The sequence below is a fragment of the Thalassophryne amazonica genome, chromosome 17 (genome assembly GCF_902500255.1).
Source record: "Thalassophryne amazonica chromosome 17, fThaAma1.1, whole genome shotgun sequence".
Lineage (NCBI taxonomy): Eukaryota > Metazoa > Chordata > Actinopteri > Batrachoidiformes > Batrachoididae > Thalassophryne > Thalassophryne amazonica.
In genome coordinates, this window is record NC_047119.1 from 7,050,459 (window position 1) to 7,066,184 (window position 15,726).

Here is a 15,726-nt window from a genome sequence, read left to right on the forward strand (position 1 = left end):
AAAAATCAAAGCCAGGCATATGACATGTATGCTCTATAAATAGTATTTTCAAACTTAGTGCTTGTGTAAATGACAATAGGTTTGTAGTCAGTATTCAAAGCTATTTTTACGCCAGTGCACGTTAATCAGAGCTAGAGATATCTCACTTTTGCTCAAGTTTGAGCAGACATGTACATCACATATTTAACTTATGTATATCAATCAATCAATCAATTTTTTTTTATATAGCGCCAAATCACAACAAACAGTTGCCCCAAGGCGCTTTATATATACACACACACATACTCGTGTGTGTGTATGTGTTAGGAGTGTGCATGTGCCTCTGCTCAACTGGGTCCAGGTCAAGGAAATATAATCCCTTCAGCGTGTCCTGGGTCTTCCCCCGGGGTTTCCTCCCAGTTGGACGTGTCTGGAAGACCTACCTAAGGAGACAACCATGGGGCATCCTCAACACCTCAACTGGCTGCTTTTGATGCAAAGAAGCAGCGGTTCTATTCCAAGTCCCTCCCAGATATTCGAGCCCCTCACCCTGTCCAGGAATGTAAGCCCAGATATATGACAGAAGAACCCCATTTCCGCCACTTGGATATGCGATGTTGTTCTTTCAGTCATTATTCAAAGCTCATGACCGTAGGTGAGGTTAGGAGCATAAATAGAGGATCTTGCCTTCTGCCTCAGTTCTTTCTTCAGCAGGATGATCCGGTACAGTGTCTGTAAACTTCAGAAGCAGCCCGAATCCGTCTCCGTCATGCTCCAACATACCTCTCCTTGTGAGAAGACCCCAAGATACTTAAACTCCTCCACTTGGGCAATAACTCTCCCATGACTAGGGTTGGGTATCGAGAACTGGTTCTTTTCGAGAATCTTTAAGAAATGATTCGATCCACCGACATCGACAGTCTTTTTGCTTAACGATTCCCTTATCAGTCCTTCAGAGCAGCCGTTATTTTTTAGGGTGTTTATCAGGGAAAAAGATTTCTCTATGTTGCCCCGCTGCAAGGTCTGCAATAAACCGCTTCTGCAACGGCTGTGCTTGAAGCTTTGAGCAACAGAGATTCTTTGTTGGTTCTCTGCTTCATGGACTTGCCACTTCTTAACCCCTCTCAAAGACATTAAAATGTGTCACTCGTGCGTCACTTTTTTGCAGATTAAAGTCACCAACTGGGATGAGAATTGTCCTCCGTTCCGTTTGTACCGTTCCAAACGCTGCGCCGGTCTCTTTGCCGAGTCAAGTTAGAAAGACAGAGTCCGGTCGGAATTAATAACTTCAAAACGAATCGCCCTTTGAAATCAAATGACACCTCTTTCCAAACATTGTAATACAGACAACAAACCAAAAGATTTATTTTTTTCCTCAAAATGAGACGTCGTCCGTGTTTTATGAATTTCATCCTGATGTGCAGTGCAGCAGTCTGAGCTCAGCTCAGAGGTATGGAATTACATTTGAAATTAATATCTGAAAGTAAATGCTTTTAACAAAAACTGCAGATTTTGTTTATTTCTATTTACGTTCAGAGATCAAAGATCCAGTGACCAATTTCATATTTATTTACTTTAAGACTCAATAAAATGTTGTTGACATAGAAAACCTATAAAGCCTACTTTTAGTACAAAGAAAATTCACAGGAGGTATTGATAAGGGAATCGGATCAATAAGCGGAATCGATAATGGCATCGATAGATAAAATCTTATCAATACCCATCCCTACCCCTGACCCAGAAGAGATTCATTTCTATGATAATTTAGAAAAAGCCAACTATATTTCATGAAAAACCAGGGATATCCTTCAGGTTTTTACTACTGTGCTGCAGCACAATGGTGGCGCTGCTCAATTTTTGTGCACCAATGGGGGCAGCACCACATATGTAGCACAAAGCACAGTGTAGATGAAGTCCAGAAGAAGTAGTTGTTGTAGGCATAGCATAGCTTTCCCATTCTAGACTGGTGTGACAGTATTAACAAATTGTAAAGTGAACATAAAGTTCATATCACCGACCACTATCGGATATAATGATTTTGTTTTTACTTCACAGCGAAAGATAACATTCCTGTGACCAGTCTCACAAGAGTTTTGCACCAAAGTCTGAACTTTGACAGTTTGAAGATGTGGAAGTACCAGTGAAAGAAGCTTAAATTAACCAATTTATAATGTTAATATTGAGTCATAAAAATATTATCATGATTAAAATAAGTTACTTTTTTTTTTTTTTTGCTTTAACGGACATCTCAAACAACAGACATATTATATCAATTACAATTTAATACAAATAAATAGGCTCATCATTTCCTAAATCACAATGCTTTTCAATGTTGCAAGTCATTTGCAATGAAACTTTCCAGCTTCTCTCAATATCTGCTAAGACTTAAAAAACTATTTAATTTAAAGGCAAACACTAAAGAACTCATTACATCACCAGTAGTCTTTGTGTAGTCACACAGGAGCTTTGGGTGCTCCACAAATCCTGCTTTCTTGTTAAATTGTTAAATGAATAAATATTTACTCTTATAGAAGTCATTCTGAAACATGCTTTATGATAAACTACTCTGCATTACACAATAGGTCAAGGGAGGTATTAAAAATAAATATCCTATATGGCCTTCACGATTACCGTCAACCTACAGACAACTTGGATCAAGTGGTTTTGTCAAAAAAAAAAAAAAAAAAAAAAAAAAAACGCACACCAAACCATATGAAATCAAATTCAACCATGCCATTTTTTGTGTCATCACACAAAAACAAGTACTTGTTAAATAAGTCACCATAAGTATGTTCCTACTGTTAAATTCAGAGGTGTGTCCTACAAAGTGCATATTGTGTATACAAAACCTGAAATTAAATTACCAACAAAGAAAAGGTTACAATCTGTAAGCAGGAACCACCCAGCTTCTTGTTCAAGGTGGCATCATAAAACACCTCCGCTAAGTCAACAAAAGCATCCAAACTGACACTTTATCATTTAAACAATAAGTTAATGTGTCACATAAAACAGTTTCACTATTTAGAAGATACACTAACGCCTGTATTCAGCAGACACAAGAAACAGCCTTGAACCTTACCTTTTGGAGCGGCGAAGGCGTGCCCCACTGAAGAAGTGTGGCATATTAAAATTGGACAACGCTGCCCACAAAGTAGAATCAGACATGGTGTCCAAGTCATGCCAGACTGGTAAAGGTAAACGTGGCTTTAGGAGTCCTGGTGAGGAGAAGCGACAGCTTTCTGGGTTCGAGAGGGCGCGACTCCCAGCACAGTCTGGACAAAAAGTTCTAGAACAGTTTTCCTGATGTCCAAACTTCCTCTGTGCATGTCCATCTGCAGCCAGCTGTGGCATAAACACAATGGCAGAGAGGACACCTCGTCCTCCTCTGTCTCAAATAAAAAAAGTAATCCAGAGGGGCTTCTGAACGTCACACAGTGCACGTGATCCAGGTCAGGTGTCGTCAGCCTGCACTCTGGCAGGGATTTGACACCAAACACCAGCTCGATTTTTGTTTTTCCAGTCTTGCTGTGACTGGGATGTGTATCCCAAACACTCGCCCTGCTTCCGTCGCTCAACATGCTTCATATCATGTAACAGGCATCTACCACTTCTCTTCCAGTAACGGGGGGTTGTGAGAGACAGTGTTGCATCATCAGTAGATGCTGCTGTGCACATGCACCTTTCACAGGCGGGCACCCCTCCAGACATCCTGTGGGTCACTGTATGAAGCAGGTCCTATTTGAAATGGAAATGTTTTACTGTCCTGTGGATTTTTTTTCTTACCACTGCATAAACTCCTACCTCAGCTGTTTCCTGCATGGGCCGTCTCACACCATTCATTTGATGACAGCCTCTCCTTACATTTATCACCTTGATCCTTGCCTCATGCTTTCAGATTGTCTCTGCAGGCTGATTACCAGCCAACGTTTGGAATAACATACTGAGCTGGAGAACACAAGTACTTAATAAGGGCTGTAACCAAAGGTTGCACAAGACCAACCCACTCGTGCATTAAAACAGGAACTTGTTGTCAGTTCAAAGATACATTTCATGAAACAGCTGTCATGGTTTAGAATTAAATACATCAAGCCGGATTAGTTGTTATAAAATCCTGTACACAGAATCTGAGTTTAACACTGTGATTTTGATGACTTATATCCAATGATAAGTCTCCAGAACAGAGAGCAAAGTTCATCCCTCCAAACACACACTTGGGTGTGCGGCCATAACTGCTTCCAAACTGCGATAAGAGTGTCTCTGTTTATGTGCATGGTTAGAAATCGCTATCATCATGAGTGATCACGTGTTCTCATTACAGCCACAAAACATGCTGTTGTCCAATCCAAGCTGCAACTCATGACAGAAATTTCTTACTTTATCCTTATAGCACACATGAAAACCAAAAAAGTAAATTCACCTCAGATGTGAAGACAGACCTTCTCTTATGAATACTAATGTAGGACTATGTTTGTAATATGAGGCAGCAAGACAGTCCTGAAATCAAGATCACCAGAGTCCAGTTCCTTTCTGTATGGAGTATGCAAGTTATCCCCATGTCTGACCATCAAAACATGTAGATTAGGTTCTTTCTCCTTTTTGGTCTGAAGTTACATCAAGAAGCCCATTAGTGACAGTCGTATGGAAGCTGTCTTGAGCTGGATTTTTTTTTTTTTTTTTTTTACAGGAAGAAACCTCAAGCAGACCAGACTCAATGAAGTGACCATCTACTTTGGCTACACTAACAAATGCCTGATGCTTTCTCCCATTGAACTGCACCCCCAACCAAGAAAAGGTGTTGTAGTAGTAGTAATTAGAGCCCGACCGATATGGATTTTTTGAGGCCGATGCCAAAAACGATATTTGGATGAAAAAATGCAGATAATCGATAAATTGGCTGATTTGGCGATAGCTGATAAATCAGCCGATCAGCTGAACGTTTCAACCTCTTAGCAGTAAACTAAGTCTGCTATAGACTTAGACTGCTTACTTAGACTGAAAGTGTTTCTTTCTCTTTTTGCTCTGTATGCACCACTCTGCATTTAATCATTAGTGATTGATCTCTGCACCCCTCCACAGCATGTCTTTTTCCTGGTTCTCTCCCTCAGCCCCAACCAGTCCCAGCAGAGGACTGCCCCTCCCTGAGCCTGGTTCTGCTGGAGGTTTCTTCCTGTTAAAAGGGAGTTTTTCCTTCCCACTGTCGCCAAGTGCTTGCTCACAGGGGGTCATTTTGACAGTTGGGGTTTTTCCGTAATTATTGTATGGCTTTGCCTTACAATATAAAGCGCCTTGGGGCAAATGTTTGTTGTGATTTGGTGCTATATAAATAAAATTGATTGAATTGATTGATATATATATATATATATATATATTTTTTTTTTTTTCATTCAAATCTGGTGACAAGCATCTTTTTACTAACCGTAGGCCTGTCTTTTTCTAGTGTCACAATTTTCAAAGACATTGGAAAAAAACTTTACAATAATAGATTGGATAAATTTATTGAACAACACAACTTGCTTAATGATAGTCAATATGGGTTTAGATGCAATAGAAGAGATTAATAACATGTGGACCAAAGGAAAATAGTGATAGGATTATTTGTTGACATAAAAAAAAGGGCTTTTGACACAATCAATCACAACATATTTCAAAAGATGGAGCTTTATGGGATCAGAGAAGTAGCTTTGAAATGGATCAAAAGCTATTTACAAAACCAGAAACAGTTTGTTAAACTTGGGGACTGCTGTTCTTCATATCTGGACATCGTTTGTGGAGTTCCTCAGGGTTCTGTGTTGGCTCCCTCAGCCCCAACCAGTCCCAGCAGAAGACTGCCCCTCCCTGAGCCTGGTTCTGCTGGAGGTTTCTTCCTGTTAAAAGGGAGTTTTTCCTTCCCACTGTCGCCAAGTGCTTGCTCACAGGGGGTCATTTTGACCGTTGGGGTTTTTCCGTAATTATTGTATGGCCTTGCCTTACAATATAAAGCGCCTTGGGGCAGCTGTTTGTTGTGATTTGGCGCTATATAAATAAAACTAATTTGATTTAAACAAAAGTTTTTCATGCTAGAAATAAGGTCTACACAACGTGGGCTTACTAAAAAGCATGGCCGACGCAATGAAGCACATTTGACACATTACTACATAAACTGAGTTAATCAAACTGAGTTGAACTGAAACGGGAGAAATGTGGGGTGAATGTAATCGCAAAGTTATTACAAACAACATCCTTATAAACTTATTTGTATGCTTTTGTCAGCCGATCAGTGCAGTGTGACAACGAACTACGGGGGCCGGTGATGAACACAATTATGCAGGGGTGTAAGCAGCTCTCAGTTGATTGGAGTCAGAGCTCCATCTACTGGACAAATGGTGCAAGGACATTTTACACTGCCGACACAAACATTCTGTTCTGTTTGAGAAATTATCGGCGTTCTATCAGCAAAAGTTTGGCCGATAGTGAGTACTTATTGAGTACTTAAGGGCTTATATCGGCCGATAATATCGGCCGGTCGGGCTCTAGTAGTAGTAATAATAATAATAATAATAATAATAGTAGTAATGTTTTCTATCGTTGGTGGTTCAGTTAGTCTTACCTCAATAATAACTGCAATTGAGGAATAAATATACAAGGAGTATGGCAGGGGTGGTAGCCGAGTGGTTAGTGCGCTTGGTTTCAGTGCAGAGTTCAAACACCAGTTTGATCGACCTTGGATCTGCTGTGACAGCTCCAAGTGAAAACAAGGGAGCAGCCAAAGGGACTTACTTTACTCAATGCCTCAGTAGTCATGTCTGATTTTCAAAATAGTTTTTTTTTTTTTTAACATGTAAATGTCATATTTGCATATACTCGTATCTGTTGCCATCCAAAGAAAAAGTTTCCAACAGAATTGTTAGTTAGTGGTTACAGTCAGTCAGGGGCTACAGTACTCCTACTAAAAAAAATTTGTTTGAGATGTGCTTTGAGTACTTTGAGCATCTACGTCAGATGGAAAAGCAGTATAGAATTCAGTTCTTTTACTATTTACAAACAACTACTGAAATACTATATCAGGCAATAGAATGCAGAGTATCAAATTCTTTAGAATAGTTGTTCCTTTAAGAAAACAGCACTGTTGACAGTACCAGCTACTACACATTCCTCATATGCAACTGACAGATTATGCAACTATACAGTTGCACCAAACTATGCAAAAATCATTCAAAGGGGAAAAAAAAGCTCCTCTGTTACACGTGATGTGTAGTTCCTGATTTCACATGCTGCCTTGATGAAGTAGCTCCCAGAATACACAGCACCAGGTGTTATTCAAAAAGGTGGTTTTGCTGAAAGGGAATAAAATAAGCTTTGTTACAGACTAAAACACCCTTTTAAACCAGAATATTTAAGTGTAACTTTCTAATTCTTGGATCAAAATTGTATTAGATTTGGCTTAATAGAATTCAAAATGATGTGATTTTTGTAATTTTCCCCAAAGATTTTTGTGAGCCCCAGAGTATATTGGGGTTGAAATTACAACTCAATGCAGATTTAACTTAATCCTAAATAAATGGAGTACCCCACTGCATCATTCTGACGACATGAGTTTTTAAGATTGCGCATGGAAAAAGACAAAGAGAAAAGTTCATCTCCAAATCTCTACAAATCAAAGCTAATCAAGAATTTCAGCAGGTCGGACATTTCAGCATGAAACTCTGGATATTTGTGGATTTAGGCATTTTATGTGAGCCTAGAATATTAAGTCTCTTCAGCTGCTCCCTTGTTTTCACTCGGGGTCACCACAGCAGATCCAAGGTGGATATCTGCATGTTAATTTGACAAAAGTTTTACGCCGGATGCCCTTCCTGACGCAACTCTACATTGTATGGAGAAATGTGGCAGAGATGGGATTTGAACCAGGAACATTCCACACTGAAACCAAGCACACTATATGTAGTTCAGTTATTGCATATTAACTCAGTAGAGCAGATATCCTAGTGGATAAGGAACTGTCCTGCCCATATGTAGATCTGGGTTCAAATTCTGCTCATGCTACCCACCCATGTCTTGGGCAAGACACTAAATTAGCATTGTCTTAGTCCACCAAGCTGTAAATGGGTACCAGTGTAACAGTTTATCTTCCCCTGGATATCTCCCCCCTTGTAATGACATCAACGTGCATGACAGTTTTAAAGTTCTCCATCGCTGGATTATACTTTATTCTGGATTAATTTGTCCCTCAACAAGCTTTTCTTTCTGCAATCATCACCTCCAATTCAAAGGTAAGCTGTACAATTTCCTTTTCCTGACCCATTATCATAACGTAATCAGCGTTCGCACTGCAAAAACTATTAAAATATGAGAGGAACGAGTGAAAAAAGAAAAGTGTCAAATCACAGCCTTTTGCTGTGTACACAACCTACTAGTAAGACAATAATGTGGTATTGTAGCACTTAAGATGACATGTTACTTTCCTAGTGATGGTATACAAACTGATTGTCTTGTTGACAAACAAGACTGATGACCAGAGCAACTGCAAAAGACCACCTGGCTGTAGCACATTGATGGCTACTTTCAGGAGGTGAGGATGGACCTGTCATCTATCTGGGTGCCTGCCAACCAGCACTGAAGGCGGCTTCAACAACACGTGGCATCAGAACATGCTCCCAGGCCTGACTTGACCTGTTTGGCTCATTTTAATGGTTAATAAGACAATTTACCTGGCTCAAAAATCATCATCTACAAGCTTCAGAAGAAAGACATACAGTCTGACCTGAAGAGCACAAGCACGACCCGGTCAGTTTAATCATTTCCAAAGTGCACTGCCTGGAAGAAAATCAAAAACCTCAGGAAGAATTGTAAGAAGAAAATCCACAAAGGAAGAATACCAGCATTACTGGCATATCAGACCTCAAATACCACTCTTACATGTGCCTCGTCTGTAATAAAATGCTATCAGAAGCCATTTTGTGAGAAACGAGTCAACGTGTGCATTGATGACATCACAGCCAATGTTCCCTCAGAGAGGCTCAATCAGTCTCCCTCAAGGCCAGTGTGACAGTCTTCACTCTAATTATGGCTCTGCTCAGTTTCTGTGTTCCACATAAGAAACGATGGGTCAAACTAACACTCGCACACTGCAGCATTCTACATCAAGGTCACAACAGACACACAAAGATACTGCAGACATTTGTTCTTATGATGTGTGTCTTTAATGTTGAAGGTCATCATACTGGAGTTCAGCCATAATAACTGATACAAGAGATACAAACGAGAAGAACGTCGAGTGATAAAAACTTTAAATGATTTTATGCTTACTGTTTGTTTGTCCCCATAATCCAATGAATTAACAAAAGGTTTGCTCTACAACAAGAGATTTTAACACATATCTCTTACCTGGATGACTAAAAATCTTCATAAATGTATTGTGATAAATTAAACCCAGATTTATTTTCAAGTCAAAATAAAAACAGATTCAACAGTGGAACAGAGGTTGATTGAGAATAACAACAATAATTACAGTATATTTCCAAAAATAAATGCACTACAAACAGAGTTAAAACATGGCTGTAGCTATGATGTGAACAATGGAGGGGACAAAAACTGCTGTGGTGTTTGTGTCCCCCCCCCCCCCCCACCCAACACCTAAAATAAACAAATAAATGAGTAAATAAATTCATACGTGGGTTGAACTTTGTATTTTTTAACAAAGTTTGTATTCTTTAACAATAATATTTAATGGTGTACTGCATACTTTTTTACTTTCACTTTTGGTACTCTGTGCTTCTTACCCTGTGTGCTGCTATACAATTCTGCTGGAACCTCAATTTCCCTGAGAGAGTCTTCCCAAGGGATTAATAAAATTCTATCTAATCTGATCTCTTTTATGGCAGGGGGGCAATTTCTTCTTTCAATATACATACTTCTGACTACAGACTTGTTGCAGATTCCATGAGCATTCAGCTGAAGTCTCACAGACTGCCATCAGTGTCCCATAATAAATCTGTTCAGACTTCAAAATCAGACTGTTCCACAGGACACAACTGTTCCAATGTAATGTCGGAATTGTTCCAGAACCAAACCATGAAAGTTGCTGGGGATTGTATTGGAGTTGCCAACATCCACAGGCAGAAGGGTCAATGAAGGATTACACAGAGGTCAACATTTGAAAATTCTGCAATTACATTGAAAAGTATACTACAGTATTTGTCTGATCATAAAGTTTCCAAAAAGGTAGGCTATGGCTGAATGTTATGGAGTTATTAAGTAAAAACGGCAAAAATGGTGACAAAGGTCAATTTCAGTTTGTACAGGGGTCAAACGATAAAGTAGCTCCAATTTAGCAAATAAGTGACGCAAATGATTGATAAATGTAGTAGTTTTGACAATGTTGAATGTTTGGTCTCCAAAATAATGGTCAAACAATGTCCATTAGATTGTATGGCACATGTTACCATATAAGGTGATACCTAAGCATAACAAATAGCACAAAATATTCCCCCAAGTCAAAGGACACGATGATAACAGTTAACAGCAGTGGATTATTTGGACGAGCGTTTTACATACCATATTTTCTGGAGTATGAGTTACACCTGGGTGTGGAGGGACTGTCTTGGATGACACGTCTGTTCAACATTGCATTGAGGTCTGGGACAATGCCTAAGGAGTGGCAAACTGGGGTGGTGGTCCCCATATTTAAAAAGGGGACCAGAGCATGTCTGCCAATTACAGCAGCATCACACTACTAAAGTAAACTCCAGGGTGCTGGAAAGGAGGGTTCAGCCGATAGTCAAACCGCAGATTGAAGAGGAACAATGTAGGTTTCGTCCTGGTCGTGGAACAGCCGACTAGCTCTTCACTCTCACAAGTATCCTGGAGGGTGCCTGGGAGTATGCCCACCCAGTCTATGTATGTTTTGTGGAATTGGAGAAGGCGTATGATCGGGTACCCCGGTAAATACTGTGGGAGGTGCTGCGGGAGTATGGTGTGAGGGGGACCCTTCTCAGGGCCATCCAATCTCTGTACTCACAAAGCAAGAGTTGTGTTCGGGTGCTTGGCAGTAAGTCAGACTCATTTCTGGTGGAGGTTGGCCTCTGCCAGGGATGCACCCTGTCAGCAATCCTGTTTGTGATGTTCATGAACAGGATATCGAGGCGTAGTCGGGGGGTGGAGGGTTTCCAGTTTGGTGGGCTCAGGGTCTCATCAATGCTTTTTGCAGATGATGTGGTCGTGTTGGCTTCATCAGTCTGTGACCTCCAACACTCACTGGATCAGTTCGCAGCCGAGTGTGAATCTCGAGATCCACCAGTCAGAGGTGGTCAATGTGGCCCAGGAAAGGGAAGTCTGGGGTCCCCTGCTAGAGCTGTTGCCTCCACGGCCGGATCCCGGATAAGCGGTTGAAGATGAATGAATGATTGAGTTGCACCCATTAAAAAAGGCCTCTTGAAGAAGAAAAAACATATATAAGTCACACCTTTTTTCTATTTTATCAGCTCTTTAATTTGGGACTTTTGTGCATTGTTACAGAGTATGTTTTATTACTGGTATTTACTCTTTTACTATTAGAGTTTATTTTGTTTTGCACTTTTGATTCCTGGGAACAGCCTATATAAATAGTCAGTATAATTATTATTATTCATAACTACAGTGATTTGTTTTCCAGTATATATACGTCACACTGGAGTATAAGTTGCAGGGCCTTCCAAAATAGTAAAAAAAAACCCTGTGAGTTATACTCTGGAAAATACGTATGTCATCTTGTTGTGAAGCATTTAATGGCCGTACAAACCACCTACGTCTACACTACTGGGTCTGCTTTTATCTCTGTTGTGGTTAAACCATTTTTAAAACTTTTGTGATCATCACAGTGTTTGATATTGTCAAAAGCTTTTGAGATAGTCTGCAGTGCCATCAACTGCACATCATATTGTGCCAGTCATTCAATTTTGAGGTTTTTTTTTTTGTTTTGTTTTGCACATTGTGAAATGCGTTAACAACTCCATCAAATTTGCCAGTTTTAGTGGGTGTGATTTTTGCTGTTGTTTTGCCATCATCATTGATATATAACCATTGTGTTCATTATTAAATTACTACTACAGCACAATTGCTTACAAGAACACAAAGTTCTTCATGGATTCAGTCATTTGATGTGGAGCACACTGATACAATTAGTGCTGCAGCTATCGATCATTTTAGTAATCAAGTATTCTATCGTATATTCTGGGGATTGAGTAATCTGATAAAAGTATTTTTGCGTTTTTAAACAACATTAATAGTCCAGGGCTCTAAGCAATGGCACAATGTCGCTGCAACCAAAGTCTTGACATTTTGCTGGAATGGTGATGGGATGTAGCTTTCTGTTTTGTTTTGTTTTTTCCGCCAACCTGTTAAAATTTAACTATTTTTGAGCTTTATTTTTTATTAAAGAAGCTGAATTTTGCCAAAAAGAGGCAAAAAAGAAAAAGAAATTAACCAGAAAAGAATCATGATTCAGGATATTAAGCTATTATTATTATTATTATTATTATTATTATTATTATTATTATTATTATTATTATTATGTGCAGCACTCTCACTGCATACAGGTACACTTCTATTGGCCAAGTACAGGAAGTCATTGAATGCCTGGATCTTAGTCTTGATCCCAAACTATAATAAACCTAGATGCTAGAACCTAGATTACTCCTGAAGTGCTGCAAAGCAGGGATCTATTAACTCCACTAAGATCATAGAATCGGCCACAAAGTCGAGGTCCTTTCCACACAAACCCACTGATTTTCCACATTACCCAACACATAGTACATGTAAGCATTGGACACTGCAGGAGTGAGAACAAATGTCTGACAAACACTGGTATTCACTGGGGAAAAAGTCCAAGCTTCTGCCCCAGATCTGCACAACACCTGCATATAGACTGCTTATGGTGTCCAGCAAACTCTTGGGGAACCCATAAATCTCAGGATGTCCAAAAGAGCAACACAGCCAACCAAATCAAACACTTTGCAAATATCATACTGGCTACAAAAAAGCATTACCAACATCTGAGATGCAAAGACCTGGAAGTGGCCAGATCTCAGGGGGTGGATACACCTAATTCTGGTTTGGTCGGCCCAGTGGGTTGGCATATTGAGAGAGTTGCAGTTGCGATGGCAAGTTTGCTTTTCCAAAGAGTGTCACATGTCTTCCCTGCCAGTGAACAACATATGCTCTCTTCCATTACCGCCTGGTATGCTGCTGCCACTACCAAGGACAGGAGCAGACTGCAGTGTATCATCCACGCAGCAGAGAAGGGGATTGACTGCAGTCTGCCATCCCTACAGGACCTGTATGCCTCCAGGGCCCTGAAGTGAGCAAGGAAGATTGTGGCCGATCCCTCTCACCCAGGACACAAATTTTTTGTCACCCTCCCCTCTGACAGGTGGCTGAGTTCCATCAAGACAAAAATCTCAAGACACAAAATCAGCTTCTTTCCATTCGCAGCTGGACTAAAACAATGCCAGAGACCCCCACTTACCCTGCCTCCCCCAACTCCCCATTACCCTAAAGTACAGATTGGTCATCCCTGCACTGAAAGGTACTGTACATCTGTACTTCAATCACCTGTTTTTGCACAATCCCACTCTACTACATTATATTTGTATTTATTTACCAGTGAATATAGTTTTGCTTATCTGATTCTTACAGAAGTGTTTTTTTTTGTACTTATTGTTTATGCACCAGATCAAATTCCTTGTATGTGCGAACGTACTTGACAATAAATTCGATTCTGATTTTGTATGTTGTCTCAGTGTATGCTCCTGCTGCAGCAAGTGATGTCTCTGTGAGGGAGACTAAGGACCGTAACTGAAAAATCAAAAGTGGGCTTTGGCAGTTCTGAATACTTTTTTTTTCATAAAACAAACCAGCAAAGAGTCACACAGATTGAGACCATTCTTCACTTTTATATACTGCAAACTCCACAAACCCTACTTAGCACATGAAAAATAGCATGAATTCTACATCAGAAGAGTAGAGGGGGATGGACTGGTGAAGAGATGGAACATCAACATTACAGAAGCACTGTGTTCTCTTCTGCATTCAATGTCAATTCAGGGACGAATGTTTTTAGGAGGAGACAAAAAAACAAAACATATTATGCATGAGTACAAGTCTGACTCAAACATACACCAACAAGCCTTTTTAAACGATAATGATGGTTGAAGAGCTGAGGCTTACCTCCAAAGTGAAACGCGTGCAGCGGGCTGCACGGACTGCAAGGGCTAGTGGGAGTAGGGCTCAAGCTTCGAGGAGTGAGGCTGCAAGTTAAATGAAGTGTAGTGAAGAAACTGGCTTTTTATCAAAGGAGACAGAACGTCTTTACACGTACGCAGATCAAAACAACCGCATCATGGGGTGTAAGTGATCCAAAGTTATGTTTTTAAAAGCAGCAAACAAGGCACTTGTGTGCTTTTGCCAATAGGTGTTTAAAATTGGAGATGACTGCTAAATCTCAACATACAAATAAGAGACTGAGACAAAGCACCGAAATATTTTTTACACACAATGAGAAAACAGTCTGAGGAAATTCTAAACTGCACAACATCATATAATCTATACTGTGCAGATTGTACTGGGGAATATTGATGATTACACTTAAGAGTATTACAGTTAGAATTGTAAAGTTATACAAAATATTGCCTGTGAAAAGATGTATATCAGTTTTAATGATTATATCCAGATAGTCTTGTTAATGTGTCCATTTTTTTAACAGAAATGATCACCTTGCAGCCAGTATCATCAACTGTCATCTAATGTCCAATATTGCAGTGGTTGACTGATAGAAGCTTACAGATACTGATATATTTTCCCCTCTTTTTTTTTTTTTTTTTTAAAGGCAGCCAATGGTTGAGGCACATACTCGTAATACCAATTACTTTGTTTTGTTTTTATACATGTGATACAATACAGGTCCGGGAGCATATACGAGGTCTGTTAGAAAAGTATCAAACTTATTTTTTTTTTTTTCACAAACCCGATGGATTTGAATCACGTGTGCTTGCAGGAACCAACCTTGAACCTTCATGCGCATGCGTGATTTTTTTCACGCCTGTCGGTTGCGTCATTCGTCTGTGAGCAGGCTTTGAGTGAGCACTGGTCCACCCCCCTCGTCTGATTTTCATTGCGAGGAAAATGTCTGAACGATTGGAGCAGCCCAGAATCAAATTTTCCAGAAACTGTGAGAGACAGCCAGGTGGAAACCATCGGAAGATTCAGACGGCTTTCGGTGGCTTTTCAGTCGAGTGAGTATCCAAGAAATTGTGTAATAGCTGGACATGTCACAACATGTCCTGTGAGACTTCCAACACGGAGGTGCTTTTTGTTCTGCGCCATTAGTGGTTCCATCCCGACGCGCGAACCCTCCGCCTGTCTTTCATTACAAAATCTTCTTTCACAGTGGAATGTGCCGAAAAAGTGCTGATGTCCACCTCTTCTGCAATTTCTCTGGTAGTCAGACGACGTCCCGGATCAACACAGCGTTCACTTTGGAAATGATCTGGTCGTTTCAGCCTGTCGATGGCCTCCGCCATTGTGCGCCATCTTTAAACTGGTTGTAACACTCCTTAATCTGTGTGATGCCCAAAGGATCGTCACCGAAAGCCGTCTGAATCTTCCCAATGGTTTCCACCTGGCTGTCTCTCACAGTTTCTGGAAAAATTTGATCCTTTCCTTGCAATGAAAATCCAACGAGGGGGGAGAACCAGTGCTCACACAAAGCCTGCTCACAGGCAATGACGCATAAAA

General features: G+C 40.2%; 1 protein-coding gene across 8 annotated transcripts in view; it reads right to left on the reverse strand.

The window, feature by feature from the left end:
• mast4 (microtubule associated serine/threonine kinase family member 4) overlaps window positions 1–15,726 on the reverse strand; it is a 191,759-nt gene that overhangs the window by 49,051 nt on the left and 126,982 nt on the right. The window contains exon 1 of one of the 8 annotated variants that reach the window (XM_034192495.1): window positions 3,059–3,424. The exons of 6 other annotated variants lie outside the window; for them this stretch is intronic. In XM_034192495.1, the coding sequence (XP_034048386.1) occupies window positions 3,059–3,330 (272 nt within the window). In that variant the 5' untranslated portion in view covers window positions 3,331–3,424. Of the gene's footprint in view, window positions 1–3,058; window positions 3,425–15,726 lie in introns of those variants that run through there. One more of the 8 variants, XM_034192496.1, reaches the window with a different exon arrangement.